We start from the raw sequence: 16,965 nt of genomic DNA on the forward strand, positions 1-16,965 counted from the left end.
TTTCAATTTTTAAAAATGTCTATTCTAGTTTTGAATTTTTAAAAGATGCTTACTTTAGCTCCTACTATTAAAATTATATTCTTTTAAACAAAATGATCAGATGACTTGTATTCTTAAATGAACAGGCTACCAAATAAGTCACGTTTAAAAATGTAGGGTTTCAATTTTGAATTAGATGGTAAAACAATTTTCTATTGAACTCAAAAGTTATTTTACGGTCAAGATTTGGGTCATTCAGTACGTTGGCATGTTGGTTGTTTGCATTTTATTTTACCTTCATTTTGTCCAACACATGCTAGATGCAATTTCATCAAAGAGTTAACAAAATCTTATTAGTAAAGATCAAAATAAACACTTTTTAAAAGTTTAAGACTAAAACTGTTATTTTAGAGACTAAAATAGAATAAGATTCAAAATTCAATGACCAAAATAGGGTTTAAACCTCATTATTATTATTATGGGACAATTGCCTATATCTATATCTTTTAAGCCATATTGTGAAGTTTTTGAGATATGATATGATCATTATCTGAGTGGAAAATATCTTTTTGGTCTATAAAAATTTCAAAATAGGCACATTTAGTCCCTATATTTTTAATTGGCCAATTTAGTGCCTCGTGTGTTTAAGAGGGCCCTCTATTTAAAAAAACATTAAATTTGAAAGGAAAAAAAAAATGACTAATCGCTGAAGTGGCAATATGAATGAAAAAAAAAGTTTTTTTTTTAATGTTTCTCACACCTCTCTTCTCTCTCCCCCTCTTCTCTTATTTCCTCCCTCTCCAATGGCCAAAAAGAGAGAAATATATATATATTTCACCAACAAATGTAAAAATAAGAAGATTACTGAACAAAACTGGTGAGAAATGATACTTTCATGGGTGCATTGTAAATGGGAAGAAGAAGGATTCTATTCTATAATGATAAAAGAAGAATTTCGATTTATTTTTCAGTTTTTCCATGAGGGAGTAGAATGAACCAGAGAGAGGAGCAATCGAGAGAGGGAGAACGAAGAGGAGGAGAAGAGAAAGAAGGGTGATTAGAGAAACATTGATTTTTTTTTATTTTTTTTTAACTCATCGTGCCACTTCACCAACTTGTCAAAAAGAGATTTATAATGATTTTTTTAATTCATTCTTTATTAAATCTGGCAATTTAAAACATGAGGGACTAAACGTATCTATTCCAAAAAATTTAGTAAACAAAAAGTTATTCTTCTCATTAGGGAATTATGATCATTGTATTAAATTTTCATCGTCGTGTGATATTTCCATCGATATTTACATATTTCCATGGGTTCGACATTGATATGAGAGATGAATCGATATTGTAGAAAAATCCACGAAACTTAATAGTTGAAGAACAAAAGATCGCTAATATAAATAATAGACATGTTAACTTGTTTAAAGATCATAATGTGTTTCTTTATTAATTTAAATTTATTGTTTGAATTAGATCTATCGAGATCGAAATTTTATTGATATTTCCATCGAAATTTTCGTAAAACTAAGACATATATTTCCATCAACAATAATATTTTGAACCTTTATTATGATATCCTTGTATTTTGTCTTTGAAGTAAAAAAAATAATAATAAAAAAAAAGATTCCATATATGATCTTTAAAAATTGATTCTTTTGAACCGTAGTTGATTAATGATTAATAGACATTTGATTTGATATTTGTACTATAAATCTTTTATACGACTTTCAGTTATGTTTGAGAAACACTATTATAAACTTCATATTTTAAGAATTGACTTGAGATAATGTGATTATGGTAACTAACTCACCATTTACGTAAATATTAATTTTAAGTCGGTTTTTATAAAAGGACAAGTTTGAAGCTTTTTTTAAAAAAGAAACAAATATTTTTGTCAATAGTTATCCAAAAAGAAAACGCATATTTAGTCATTTTCAAGTGGTTAATTCCGTTGTTGATAAAGAACAAAAAAGAGAAAGGGCCAAGAAATAAGTATATTAATTAATAAATAAATAAAAGTAAAAGACTAAATTGAATTAGAACTTTCGAGTCATATATTTATTCAAAACCGGATGACCATTCAATTCATTTACAAATTCTTTGCACTTTTCTGTCCACTATTTTTGAATTTTGATTCTTCCCTTTTTCTCTTTCTAAATTAATATCATTAATTTTGTTTTGAATTTTAAATTAAACTTAATTGTCATTCATACCTAAAGATCTCAATGGAATGAGCTACTTAACTGATTTTTTTTATTATTATTATAAATTTAAGTGTAAGGTAGGAGAATCGAATCTCATATCACAAAGTTAATAGTATGAACACTATGTCAGTTGAACTACGCTCTTGTTGACTTGATTTATTGTTCTTCCCTCACTATGAAAAAACTAGAATTAATGCTTCATTATGTTTGGAATTTCATATTTAATTAGAGGTGTCTTACACGTTAAGATTGTTAAATAATAGTTTTATTTTCTTAAAAATATATATATATACATGAATATTAATAAGTGTCAACATTTAGTTAATCAAAAAGATTTAAAAAGTTAACAAACTAAAAAAATAATCAATAATTTTAAGATATATTAAAGGAAAATTGTTTAAAATATTTTTAAATATAACAAAATATCACAGTCTATCATTAGTGGTCACTTATAGATATTGATAAACATTCGTTTATTTTTTATATTCATATAGTATTAGAAATTTTCTCGTATTTAAATTATCAACCTTGAAGTTAAAACTCACGGATCCGTCGATTTATCTCTAATATCAACTTCAAACAAATATTAAAAAAAGTATCGAAAGTGTTGACACGTGGGAGATGATATAACACAAACGGTCTAAAATCAGAATTTTGGAACAGTTTTGAGAAGAAGAAGAAAAAAGAAAATCAAAAGAGTTTTTAAAAAAGGAACTTTCGAAGAAAGATCAAAGGAGAAACTGAATTCAGATTTGGGGACTGACACGTGGGATGAAAAAGCGTGCAGTTTCAGCCTCCACGAGTCCAAACCTTTCTAATTCTACCTACAAAAATCCCTATAATTATCATGTTTTCTTCCTACTTCTTGAAAATCACCCACCTCAGAATTCTGGACACACTTCCAATTCCAACCTTCTTTCTAGTTTCTTTTGTGTTTTTGTTGATTTTTCATCTTCAAATTTTTAGTTCATAGTTTACTTAATCAATCATTCGTCAAATTTCAAGCATTTCAATACTGAAATCACAGAGAGAGATGGAGAATTGTACCTTGACTGGGTTGTTGAAGAAGGCAGCTTCTGAATTTCCTCGCCGCCGGGCTCTCTCTGTCTCCGGAAAATTCGACCTAACTCATGAGCGGTTGCAGGAACTCGTCGTACATGCCGCCGGTTGTTTGGTGGATGTCGGAGTTAAGGCCGGCGATGTTGTGGCCCTCACTTTCCCCAATACTGTTGAGGTTCGTCTGTCTTGTACGCCATTTTCTATGTTACTTTTTGTGATTCTCTGTATCTTTGGTTCTGCACAATTGCAGAGATATTTTCTAAATCTGAATGAAGTCTGAGGGGGATTATTCTCGTTGATTCACCCGTGAGAAAATGATGATTAGAAAATTTTAAGAAACAGAGAAGAGAAAAGTTTCGATTCAGAAATTTTAACGCGTTTTTTTTCCCTTGCAGTATGTGATCATGTTTTTGGCCGTAATCCGATGCCGAGCCACCGCTGCACCATTAAACCCGGCTTACACGGCGGAGGAGTTCGAGTTTTACTTATCGGACTCGGAATCGAAGCTTCTCATCACATCGAAAGAAGGAATTCCATCGGCACAAACCGCTGCTACAAAGCTTAATATTCCTCAAGTAAAAGCGAATCTGTCCAGTGGCAATGAGTTTATTGATCTCTTTCCGTCTGCAACCGAAACGAAGTCGAATATTGCGGAGATCGTTAACGATCCGTCCGACGCCGCACTCTTCCTCCATACCTCCGGCACCACCAGCCGGCCCAAGGGCGTGCCGCTGACTCAACAAAACCTCGCCGCCTCTGTTCAAAACATCAAATCGGTGTACAAGTTCTCGGAGTCCGATTCAACCGTACTCGTTCTTCCGTTGTTCCACGTTCACGGATTAATGGCAGGATTACTATCGTCGCTAATCGCCGGAGCCGCCGTGACTCTTCCAGCTGCCGGACGATTCTCGGCTTCGACGTTTTGGTCCGATATGATCGCCTACAACGCGACGTGGTACACTGCGGTCCCTACGATTCACCAAATCATACTCGACCGCCATTTCAGCAAGCCAGAGGCGTCGTATCCGAAGCTCCGGTTCATTCGCAGCTGTAGCGCGTCGTTAGCACCTTCTGTTTTGGAACGATTGGAAACATCACTCGGAGCTCCGGTTCTCGAGGCTTACGCGATGACCGAAGCGTCGCATCTAATGGCGTCCAATCCGTTGCCGGAGGACGGAGGACACAAAGCCGGATCGGTAGGGAAACCGATCGGTCAAGAAATGGCTATTCTGGACGAGAACGGCGTGATGCAACCGGAAGGTGTTAAAGGAGAAGTGTGTATTAGGGGAGCAAATGTGACGAAGGGATATAAGAACAATCCGGAAGCTAATAAGGCAGCATTCATGTTCGGATGGTTCCACACGGGCGATGTCGGCTTCTTCGACTCCGACGGATACTTGCATCTCGTCGGCCGGATCAAGGAACTCATTAACCGAGGAGGTACAGAACTCAACGATAAAATCAAATTCGAACAAAATAAAATAAACAAATCGCCATTCAACATGAAAATTGCATCTAGGAAAGGAAACTCATCTGTTCTGTTCTGATCTTCCCTGTTTTGTTTCAGGTGAGAAGATCTCTCCGATTGAAGTAGACGCCGTGCTTCTATCCCATGCCAACATTGCTCAGGCCGTCGCCTTCGGAGTCCCTGACGAGAAGTACGGAGAAGAGGTAAGAAAAACGTAGCGTTCGATTCTTAATTCAATCGATTCGAATTCATTCAACTAGTGAGATACATTTTAAATTATTATCGATGCTTCGGCAGATCAATTGTGCCATTATTCCAAGGGGAGGAAGTTCGATTGACGAAGCGGATGTGCTGCAATTTTGCAAGAAAAACCTAGCGTCCTTCAAGGTTCCGAAGAAGGTGTTCATCACCGATTATCTGCCAAAAACTGCTAGCGGAAAGATCCAACGCCGATTCGTGGCGGAGCATTTCCTTGCCGCTAAAGCTTGATCCGATTCAATTTGAAAGTGCATTTCTCACGGATCGGCAATAGTCTTTTATTTTATTTTATTTTATTTTTTATATTGGAAAGCTCAGAGAGGTTGTTAATCTATGCCTCTAATCATGTGAAGAAATGGACGGAGTCACGAAGATGATGTTGATGGGTTCGTATATTGTTATGTTATATATATACGCATTTAAAAGAAAATAAAAAAAAATAAAAATATATATATATATATTTTAAAATATTCGGAAAACCATGGTAGGTCTTGTAAGTTTGTTGCTGTAATTTTAATTCAAAAATTTGAAAGAAAGTAAAGTATTTTTGTTTAAAGATTTTTTCATTTAATTATGAGTTGTTTTCAAATATAAGAAAAATAACTAATTTATTTATAAATATAGCAAATTCAATAGATTTTTATAGACATATCAGAATCTAACTTGGCTATCATTGTAGATCATGATTCTTTTTGTTATATTTTAAAATATTGCTAGCAGTTTTGTCTTTTAAAATAATTATTTTAAGATTCAAGTTTCATATTTGTATTTATTTTAAGATTCAAGTTTCATATTTGTATTTGTTTTTAATATAGATTAAAAAGTATCTTTTGTTAGAGTAATTTAGACCTTAAATTTTTTAATTAATTTAGTCTTTTAATTTTAATAAATAATTATTTAATTTTACAATTTTACAATTTGTAATAATTGAATTGTTACCTAATGAAAATAAACATTATATCAATGGAGTTATATTCCTTTTGACATTTTTATATTTTGGTTAGAAAGGTTAAAATCATAGGTATAATTAAACAAACAAGTTGTTAAAACAGACCATATAAAATCTTTTAATGCTTTTTCCAATCATTGTTTTGAGCTTTCATTCAACAATAAGACCGAAACAAACACTTCTCTTCTAACTTAATAATAGAATCAATTAATCGAATAAATAAGAATAAGATATAATTAATATTTTTATTGATATTGTTAAATTTTTATATATTCGACATCTACAAAACATAAGAAAATAAACAAAAAATTGTTAATATTGTAAATATAATAATAAATAATAAATCCATTAATTTACTTTAAAATCATAAAATATTTATTTATTAATTTAAATATTATTATAAAATTGGTTTTAAGATTTTTCTTTTTTAAGAAAAGTAATCATTAACACAATATTTTCATCAACATTTATATAAAATTTGACATTTTCTTCACATTATCTCAACATCGAAAGGGTAGGAAAAGCAAATGGAGAAACTAAAAACCCGTGAAGCTAAAGAAACCCAGAGAATAATTGGCCAAAAATGAAAATTGGCCTAAATCTCAATGGTTGTCCACTCCTCGTCCCATCTTTTGTCCGTATTCACATCTGATCAATGTTTGCATAATTTTTTCTTTTTCTTTTTTTAGAAAAAAAAAAAAAAAAAAAAAAAAAAAAATTCGGGCCTGGTCCCTATAACCAGAGGGCAAAGATAAAAACAAAAACAAAAAATGAAAGAACCAAATCGATTCAAACGGGTCTTTGTTTATATAAAATTGGACATTTTGATTTTTGTTTGGAGAGAATCAAAAAAATATTGTTTCGAATAAGTTTTTTATTAGAAAAAACGATCAAAATCAAAACAAACCAAGGTATGTATATACTCTTGAAAATAAATTCTAATATTAAGTATCTTATAGTAGATTATTTATTATGGTGCATACCTATTTTGTTTAGAAAAAAATTATTATAGAGTATAAAAATGGCAAGGCAAAAAAAAAATGTCCAATTTAAATCGGAAAAAAAAGAGGATGTTTTATTTTAATATTGCAAATTGAAGAAATATTTAATAAAACACGGTAATTTTAAAAATATTTAGATAGTTGTGATAGTTTGTAAGCTTTTTTTGGACATCACCCAATCATCTTGCCACCACCTGCCACGCTGACCCGTCTTGAGACTTGAAGTCTCGACCTGGGTACGTCTGCCCCACCCGTTACTTTTAATCCCAATTGTTGCTTATACATTTCACCTGCTCGAATCAATGGGACGGACATTGAAAACTCGACTTATCTTTTTTTAAATCCCACAACTCTCTTCACCTCTCACTTCTCATAACTCTTTCTGCCTCTATTTTACTTACTCTCTACCCCTCCCTTCTTCTCTCTTCCAATTTTTAGTTTCTTACACGTCTACAAACTCACAAATTACTCTCCCCCATACTTTTTTCCTTCTTCTTCTCCCAAAAATTATTACTAAATCTTTTTTCTTCCACATTCACCTATCAAATTGTGAGGTTTTTACATTCCCTCTACTAAATTTCAATCTTTTAAAAATAATTATAAATTTTGTTACTATTCTCGTATTATTATATGTTTTTTTTTTATATAGTTTTTATTGTTGTTTAGGAAACAAATAACCAAAAAGTGGTAACATTCACTCAACTAAATTCTTTTTTTAAAAAAATTAAAAATAAGTTATAGATCCATATTCTCACAATACTCTACTTTTTCATAGTGTTTGTTATCGGATAACAAAAAAATTAAAGAAAAAAGGACCATTGTCACTTTGAGCAAAAAAAGTAAAACCGCTATTGAATTTGTGAGTTTACTTTTTATTTACTAGTTTTTTTGTTTTTAATACTTTTTTATATTTATATTATGCTAAATATACTATTTTAATTACTTATATATTCATGTTATTAGTTTTTTAATATTAGTTATATATGGATGTCAGTAGATCTGTCATGTTAACTTTTTTCAATAGTCATTGAATTCAAGAATATTTATATATTAATGTTTGTAGCTTTTTCGCTCTAATTTAATATTCTTATTTACATTATGTTAGATCTACCATGTTAATATTAGTATTAGTGCATTTTAAAAAGTTTATTATTATTTTTTTTTAGTATGAGTGCATTTTAAAAAGTTTAGTTATTTTTAATATTAGTTCATTTTAAGATATTAATATTAGTGTTTTTTTCTTTAGTATTAGTGCATTTTAATTATTATTATTTTTTTTTTTAGTATTAGTGCATTTTAAAATGTTGTTAGTATCAGTGTTATTATTTTTCTTTTAGTATTAGTGCATTTTAAAAAGTTTAGTTTTTTTTGTCATTTAATACAATTTTTTTATAATATATATTTTTTGTAATATTCTATTGTTTTAGTATTTAAGTTTGATGTTCAAAGTTTTTTTATTGATTTTATTTAATATTTTTAATATTTTTATTTGTATTTAAGTTTGATAATTTGTAATATAATTAGTAATGTATTCTTTTATATATATACATATATAATATTCTATTTTTTAGTATTGTTTTTTATTTAAAAATTTTAGTTTATTTTTTTTTTTTTTTTTTTTTGTTATTTAATTCAAACTTATTGACTTGAGTGAATTTTTATTATATATGTTTCTTATAATATTTTATTGTTTTAGTGTTTAAGTTTGATGTTCAAAGTTTTTGATTGGTTTTTAATGTTTTTAATATTTTTTTAATACTTTTGTTTGTTTTTGTATTTATGTTGTCTACAAATGGTAATGTGATTGATGGTGTTGATGGAGTTGATTATGACCAACCACCATGTGAGGGTTTTAGCATAAATGTGAACAATGAGTTTATTTTTTAACAATATGTTGAAATAGTAGGGATGACAATTGGCATAGATATAAGAGCATATCAGTTAGAAATAGTATATAGACATCATAATCTAACACCATCATCATCAATAAGGTTTATGTCATTCCCTATTCCTAATGAACAAACAACGAACTTGATGTTTTCAATCGCAATGTCACTCCCAAATTTAGTGCATTTATATGTTAATGATATTGTTCATGTAACATGTGGCAAACGTTTGGTATTCCATGCTTGCATTTTATGGCGGTTTGCTCACGATTTAACATGGACTACAAATATTTCATTGAGGACTACGATAAAATGTCAACGTACGCACCATGCTACTCTCCTCAATTTAAACCTGTACGACATTAAGATTATTGGATCATGCATTCTAATATGCCTATCGTACATCCTGACTCATCGTTGTTGAGGAAACCTGGTAGACCAAGGAATTCACGATACCATAATTGTTGGGGTCGATGCCCTAAATCTCATTGGTCTTGTAGTTTGTAATTGTAATGTACAAATAGTTTTATTTATTTAATAAAATATGAGATATTTTATTCGACATTTAGTAGCATTAACCCACAAACCAATAAACTAACATCCAAGGTTATCTTCTGTAGCTTAAACATGTATGTAGAGACACACAGGTGGATCATATTTAAGTGATAACTTAAATGGTTTGTAGAAGATGGATAGAGTTAGTATCTTATTCCGGTGACTATACAAATATGACCCGCTTTGTAGATGTTACAATTGTTATAAAGTGTTACAAATGATCCTATCCTAGTCATTCATGTAGAGACACGTGAGCAGGGATATTTTATACCAAAGGATTTGTATAAAATCGGACCATGAAATGAATAGTCTCATCATATAACACCGTTAATACTAAAGACTTACATTTTACCAGGATGACCATAGGTGACATGACCTGAATCCTAAATAAGTTGTGAACTTCTGCCTATGAAGGCGATCCTTTGATTTGTATGGGTGAGAGTGGCTAGATCGCCAACTCAATAAACATACCATGTTAGGGATTCGTCTAATTAGGTAGTTGGGAACACAACTACACAAGACAGAATTCACTCATTCTCTAATGTCAGGTAAGTAGATAAATTACTCTCTTAAGGGCTGATTCCGGGGCTTGAATAATGTAGCGCCACACCCTCTTTTGGCCCAAGAGGGATTTAGTCATAGTTGGACTATGATTTATTGTTCTTAAAGGAATCAGTGGTACTGAATAAGATGTAACTACAGGGGCAAAACAGTAATTTTGGCTCATAATGAAAGATGTAAATCAATTGAAAAATTAAAAAAAAATACACATGTCGGATGAAATGGTTTTTGAGAGAAAATATAGCATGTCGCAACAAAAGATTGATTCGAGGCATCAACAAAACACTGTCGTCTGCTCAAAAAACAAAAGCCCTACTTTCTTGTTATCTCTCAAATTATAGGCATTGAAGTAGGGGTGTACATGGCCCGAGTTGGAAGAAGTTTGTGGACCAACCCAAAAAATGGGGTTGGCTAATAGTGAACCATATCGGTTTATTTTTAAAGGTCCACCCAACACATTCGGGTTGGGTCGAGTTGTGTCACTGGTACCATTTTTTTTTTTTTAAAAAAAAGGTTGAGGGGTTTCGTTTCGACAAAAGTGGCGAGGGCGAGCGAAGAGGCAAGGATTTTGATCGAGAGTGGTGAGGGCGAGCGAAGATTTGATCGTTTTGATCGGAAGCGAAAAGGGCGAGGTGACTGGCGAGGGTTTCGTTTCTTCGGACTTCAATTTCTCTTTTCTATTTTGTTTATATATATAATTAAAATTAAAACACTCTCTCTCACACTCTCACCGTACGTCAGCCGTCACGTCCGTCACTCTCTCTCTTTTCTACTTTGCTTACATATATATATATATATATATATATATATATATATATATAGGTCAGGTCGACCCGACCCTAAAATGGAGTAACCCAAGACTTGACCCGGATTTAAGATTTTTGAAATTTTTTAACCCAACCTAAACCGTAGTCCGAGTTGGTCATGTTATCGGGTTTTTTAAACACCCCTACACTGAAGTGATCAAGCGAAAGAAAGAAAGACAACTATTGCACATGCTCCTCTAATGGTAGATTGATATAGTAGAAACCTCTAGTAAAATGCTCACCTGTAACCCAACAGATAAATTACATTACATAATCCGTTTCAAAATCGAATGAGCACCTACGACTAAGGGGAATGGAATGTCAGCCACAGGGTGGAAAGCACTTTTTCACTCTTTTTCATATACTATGGGATTTCACTTGGAAAAGAAAATGTTCCATACTAATGGATTCTGTTCCATAACCGAAATGGCAAATGGCTGTGGACAGGAAAGGTTCCTTTTTTTAGGGTACATCTGGGAAATAGTTTCATGGGATTTAGCCAGTTGTCTTGATCACAGGATATCATTGAGAAATAGGAGTCTTATACTTACGAGCAATTTATGAAGGGTCTTCGCTCTATTAACTGGTTTTATCCAATGGAAATAGAAATATATGTGATATAATTAATTTAAATTAAATATATGTGATATAATTAATATAATGTATTTGATATATTATAAAATAAAGTTTATTCAGAGAGAAATTAAATATTTGAATTTGATTCAAATACTAATTATATGGATGAGATTCATATAATTAAATTTAATATAAATGTGAATTATATTAAACACTACAAATGATTAAGAGAATTAAAAACTATAGGTTATATTGTATCTGATACAATATAAAAACTATAGGTTATGTGTTATATTTGATATAACATATAGTTATTTATATACATATAATAAGTTAGTTATTATAAATAATTAGTTTAATTTTGAATTTAAAATGAGGGAAATAACTTAATTTTGAATTTAGTTATTATAAATAAAATAAAATAAATTATATATATATATATATAATTATTTAAATTTAATTTAAAATTGAATTTAAAGGAAGAAAAATAACTTCTCTCCCCTTAATTTTTTCTCAATTTTTACTTGGTGTATGGGTGGGTGGTTTTTGGTATTGTGGTAGGTTTCATATTCAACACAGAAGAGTTTTTTGTTCTTTGGAATTTTCCTCCCAAGAATACATTCTCCTAAGATTTTTCCTCTCGATTAAAAAAATCCATTCTCCCTTTCCCAAAACTCAGAGTCCACATGTCTTGAGAATTCTCTACTCGAAAGAGAATACATAAGGCTCCAATTGGTGGTGTCCTTGTTGTTGGTTTTTAGTTCATGTTCAATCGTGATTGATTCAGAAAGGAGATTTTTCGTGAAGAGGTTTTGACTTCAAGGGTAAGTCATTGTTTTCTAACTCTTCTTCTTTTTTTGGAATGCATGCTGTAAATTTCCTTTTGATACATAATTGTGTACTGTAAATTTTGATTTTTGTAAAAATAAATTTTGGGACTAATCCTACTTCTGCTACGAACCTTCAGGTTCTTTCAATAATGAGATGGATTGGACAGAACCAAACACTTAAGTACGATATGGATTTTGTAACTAGTTAAGTCACAATCGAATGAAGTGTTCTTCATTACAACGACATGCTCCAAATAGTTATAGATTTTTACTGTTAATATTTTTATACTGGAATTAATATTTTTACTGAAAATTTAATAATTATTGTGTAGTTAATTTTGTATTATAATTTATTAAGTTGTACATTATTTTGATGTTTTACTCGAGAAATGAATAATTTTTCTCTTTAGATCATGGCTTTAAACCCAGGATCGAATGATCCTGATGTTTTGTACGATCAATCGATTCATCGATCATCGGTTGTATGAGAATATCGTACCACTGGCAAGATATACTGTAGACGTCGAGAGGCGGTTGTTCATCGTACCACGGGAGCTTGTTGATAATGCAGATGAGGAAGTTGTCATGAGATATACACGAGCATATATACTACAGATGATGGGTAGAAGTATGTTTTCTAACAAATCCAGTCACTTTGTGCACTTGATGTTCTTGCCATTGTTAACCAATCTCTATGACGCAAAACGATATTCTTGGGGTGGAACATGTTTGGCATGACTTTATAGATAGCTAGGCAAAGCAACAAAGCCCGAGTTCATGAAATCGTTGGGCCTCTAATAATTTTGCAATTATGGTATTGGGAACAATTTTCAACAACGGCTCAACAACTCCAACATATGAATGATGATCAATTAGCTAAACGAGCCTACGGTTCTCGATATGTTATTTAAATTTAATTTAATCTGATAAATATTTTTATATAACTGATATAGTTAATTTTAAATCTAAAATATTAATTTAATAATGTAAGTGGAGAGATAAATTTTGTATAACTAGGTCAACTACACATGTAGTTAATCAGTATAGATACATGCTTTTTGTGCTTCAACCTAATCAGGTACATGAATATTGAACTCAATTGATTTTTTTATACATATTTTTAATGTACCCATCTTCAAAAATTTTAATATAACATTTTAAGTTTCAGATTATTTGGGATTCTTACAAAGCTGTCATGGATACTTTGCCTAATTTTTATACAAATAATCAACACATATGGTGGGCAATAGGCTCTCTCATATGTTTTCATGTGGCATTTGCCTAACAGGGTGATCAGACAAATTTGATCTCCAGCAGGATATCCCATCAGAATGCAATACCTAACCTCGACTGCATGATATCGACCTAAGAACTGGAGGCTGGTCTGAAAAAGTTGCACATCTAGTAGTGTGATGGTACTATCGTGCAAGATTTATTGCAACGAGTATCCAATTGGGCAATTTGATAGGGATGCAACTTAAAATTACATCAATTGGTACAATATTATTACAATGCACTATGTTACTCGTCCGAGAGCAGTTGTGAGTCATTTGGTACATAATTAAAAAATATATATTTTTATATTTAAATTTATTTTAAATATTGTCTATTTTTTTTATATAATTCATAGATATCAAACAACAATCACCTTCGTGACATTGCAAATGATCTAAATCAAGTTCTTACTATTAGGAGTGTATATAGTCCGGGTTGGGCCGGGTTGGAAGATTTTTGTTGACCAACCTAAAAATTCGGGTTGGCTAATAATGAACCCTATTAGTTCTTTTTTGGAGGGTCAACCCAACCCAACCCAACCCAAACTTTTCGGGTTGGGCCGGGTTGGGTCACCGGTTCTTTATTTTTAATTTTAATTTGACTGTTTTTTTTAACTTGTATATATATATATATATTCGGGTCGGATCGGGTTAACCCGACCTTGAAATGGGGTAACCCGAGACCCAACCCGAATTTAATATTTTTTTAACATTTTCAACCCAACCCAACCCTTGCGGTTTGGGTTGGGTAATCCGGGTTGGTCTGGTTACCGGGTTTTTTGAACACCCCTACTTACTATATGTAGTAATAGCGAGAGGTATATGGAGGAGATACATTATATGTACGATATACCTATTGCTCCTCCACCAGTTCCTAGAAACAGAGGACGTGCTCGAGTAAAATAAGATGAGTTTGATGAGGTCAACCACAATATGGAAGAATTGTCTCCTATGACGCAGACACAGAGCTAGACTAGTTATGCTAGTCTAATGATGATGATGCCACCTTTTGGTTCATGATATTATGATTCAGAGGTCGGTCCATCATCTTCATACATCCATGGACATGGGTGTAGTCGTGGAGAGCATGATGAATATTTATATTATGAAGCACTTGCAGATGTACAAGAGCCACTAGAGCAACATCCAGAGGAACCAGAGCAACCTATAGTTCAAAGTCGACGACGACATCTGGTTCAAAATTAACGATGTCTGTCTTGTGGGACACATTGATTTTCTTATTGTTATTTTTAAATAAATGAGAAACATTAAATTGTTGGTTTGATATGAATATTTTAATTGACATTTTATTATTTTTCAATTATGAATCATAGTTGTAATATGGAAGAAAAATGATAATTTGTTATTTTCTATGATGTCTAAGTTAATTTTACTTATTTTAAAGAAATATGAGGGTATTTTCATTAAGAAATAGAATGATAAATTTGCATAAGATACTTTGTTTAGAGAAGGTAAAAGATTAATATTAAAAAAAAAGAAAAATAAATAAATACTTTGTTTAGTCGTAAAGGAATAATATTAAAAAAAGAAAAAACGGTTGAGTGTTGAAAACTCGACCATTGTTGGTCAAATTTTCAACACTTGACAAACAGGAAGTCAAGTATTCAACCCTCGACCCACATCCATTTAAAAAAATGATAATAATCATACCGGTCAAATCACAAAACTACAATGTTTTTCTAATTACTTTCAAATCTACAATATTTCACTAATTATTTATCAAACCTACAAATATTCATCCATTTTTTCCAAAATAGACCAAATCTTAATTTATATTTAGCAAAAATAACCAATTCAAAATAAAAGTGGAAAGAAAAAATAAGGGGAAACTACCTTTTTAGTTCCCGAGTTTTGAAGAATAGTGTGTTTAGTTTATGAGCTTTCAAAAGATACCTTTTTAGTCCTGACTTTTTAGAATGGGTGCATTTTAGTTCCTAAGTTTTCAAAACATACATTTTTAGCCCCAAATTTTTAAGAATAAGTTTAAAAGGTCCTAAACTATTTCTTATTTACACATTATGATTATATGAAATTTGAATCACAAAAAATATGTTTAGAAAATAATTTTAGAGAGAATGTAATTTTAAAAAAATAATTTTTAATTAAAATAACAATAAAATTTGAGAAATTCTTATAAATAGAAAAATTCAAAAAATATATACATATAGCAAAAAGTTTTAAAAGTGCTTATATTTTTTGAGCTTTTTGCTATAAAGCGTAAATATTTTTAAATATATTTTTTTTTATATTTAAAAAGTCTCCAAAAAAATTAATGCAAGGACTTTTTCAACCTATTTTTAAAAACTTAATGACTAAAATGTATATCTTAAAAACCTAGGGACCAAATGAACTTATTTTTAAAAACTTGATGACTAAAAATATATGTTTTAAATTAAGAGACCAAACACATATATCATTCAAAGTTCGGAGACTAAAATGTATTTTTTTCAAAAATAAAAATATGGAAGAAAGAAAAAAAAATGCCAAAAATCGAGAATCAAATTGATGATAAATAAAACCATATAAAAACCAATATATTGGTTATGTTCTTTACTGAATATTTGTTTAGATCCATTCTTTTGAAAATCGATTGGTTTGGTTTCGTTATTGGTTGGACCAAAAACTGATAAATTTAAATTGAATATCACCCCTATCAATAATCCCTTTGTGAGGAAGCACCCCTTCTATTAAAGTTATGGGGTTGTAGTATTTTTTGACTTAAAATTAAAACATAAATTTTAAATGGATTAAATGGTAAACAAGTCTGTACCTAAATTTGAGTGGAGCTAATGGAATGATTCAGAAAAAGTATGTTTTTAAAAGAATTATTTTCATTAAATACTTTTGATAAAAATTCCTTAAAATAAAAACACGTGGGTTTTTTTTGCAACTTTTTCTTAAAAGTATTTCTAGATACAAGTTTGTTTGGTTTATTATTTACTATAAATATTTTTATTGATGTCAAATTACTATAAAGAAATTTGACTGTTGCGGTGATGATCAAAGTTGGACGGTGGGGTGGTCTCTAAAAGTGGTGATTGGAGGTTGGCTGATGACGGTCATCGAAGATGGTGGTCGAAATTGACCAGTGGCGGTCATTGAAGGTTGTGGCCAGGGTTTGGCGGCAGTGATGGGCAAAACTTGAAGCACCTCATCCTTGTTAACTGATTCATATGTTAACTGATTTGATACACTATAACGACCCTTTACGAGCTTTCATGTTTTTAAATGATAACTTTATTATCTAATTTATTCAATGAATTTTTCTTAATATATGTTATACAACAATCGTTCATCAATTAATCTCCCATTCAATTATGCAATCAAGTATTCACAATATTTATAGGAGAAAATGTCATCTCTACAATAGTTGTTGCAATAGATAAAATCAACGCCAAGGTGGGCAATCGACAAACTATTGATATACCTTATCCCTGTTCATATCACCATCGAATCTCTTTTTGAGGTTTTTGCCTAGAAAGTTTCTCTGAAAAACTCTCCTTCAAGAACAAATTCCCTTTTATCTTCAAAAAGTCGA

General features: G+C 30.9%; 1 protein-coding gene and 1 long non-coding RNA gene across 2 annotated transcripts; one reads left to right on the plus strand and one right to left on the minus strand.

Annotated features, from left to right (window-relative positions):
• The first annotated feature begins 3,216 nt into the window (after positions 1–3,216).
• Positions 3,217–5,447, plus strand: LOC120067301 (putative CoA ligase CCL9). The gene is made up of 4 exons (XM_039018843.2): positions 3,217–3,417; positions 3,638–4,682; positions 4,810–4,913; positions 5,008–5,447. Exons 1-4 carry the CDS (start codon positions 3,217–3,219, stop codon positions 5,197–5,199), a joined length of 1,542 nt encoding a protein of 513 aa, XP_038874771.1. The 3' UTR covers positions 5,200–5,447.
• Positions 4,552–5,120, minus strand: LOC150031734 (uncharacterized). Its single transcript, XR_016524994.1, has 2 exons — positions 4,979–5,120; positions 4,552–4,890 (listed from the first exon to the last, which is right to left on the minus strand). It is a non-coding gene; the product is annotated as an uncharacterized LOC150031734 (long non-coding RNA).
• Positions 5,448–16,965: the final 11,518 nt, after the last annotated feature.

Source organism: Benincasa hispida, chromosome 12 (genome assembly GCF_027475165.1).
Source record: "Benincasa hispida cultivar pf3 chromosome 12, pf3_genome.v1.1, whole genome shotgun sequence".
Classification (NCBI taxonomy): Eukaryota; Viridiplantae; Streptophyta; class Magnoliopsida; order Cucurbitales; family Cucurbitaceae; genus Benincasa; species Benincasa hispida.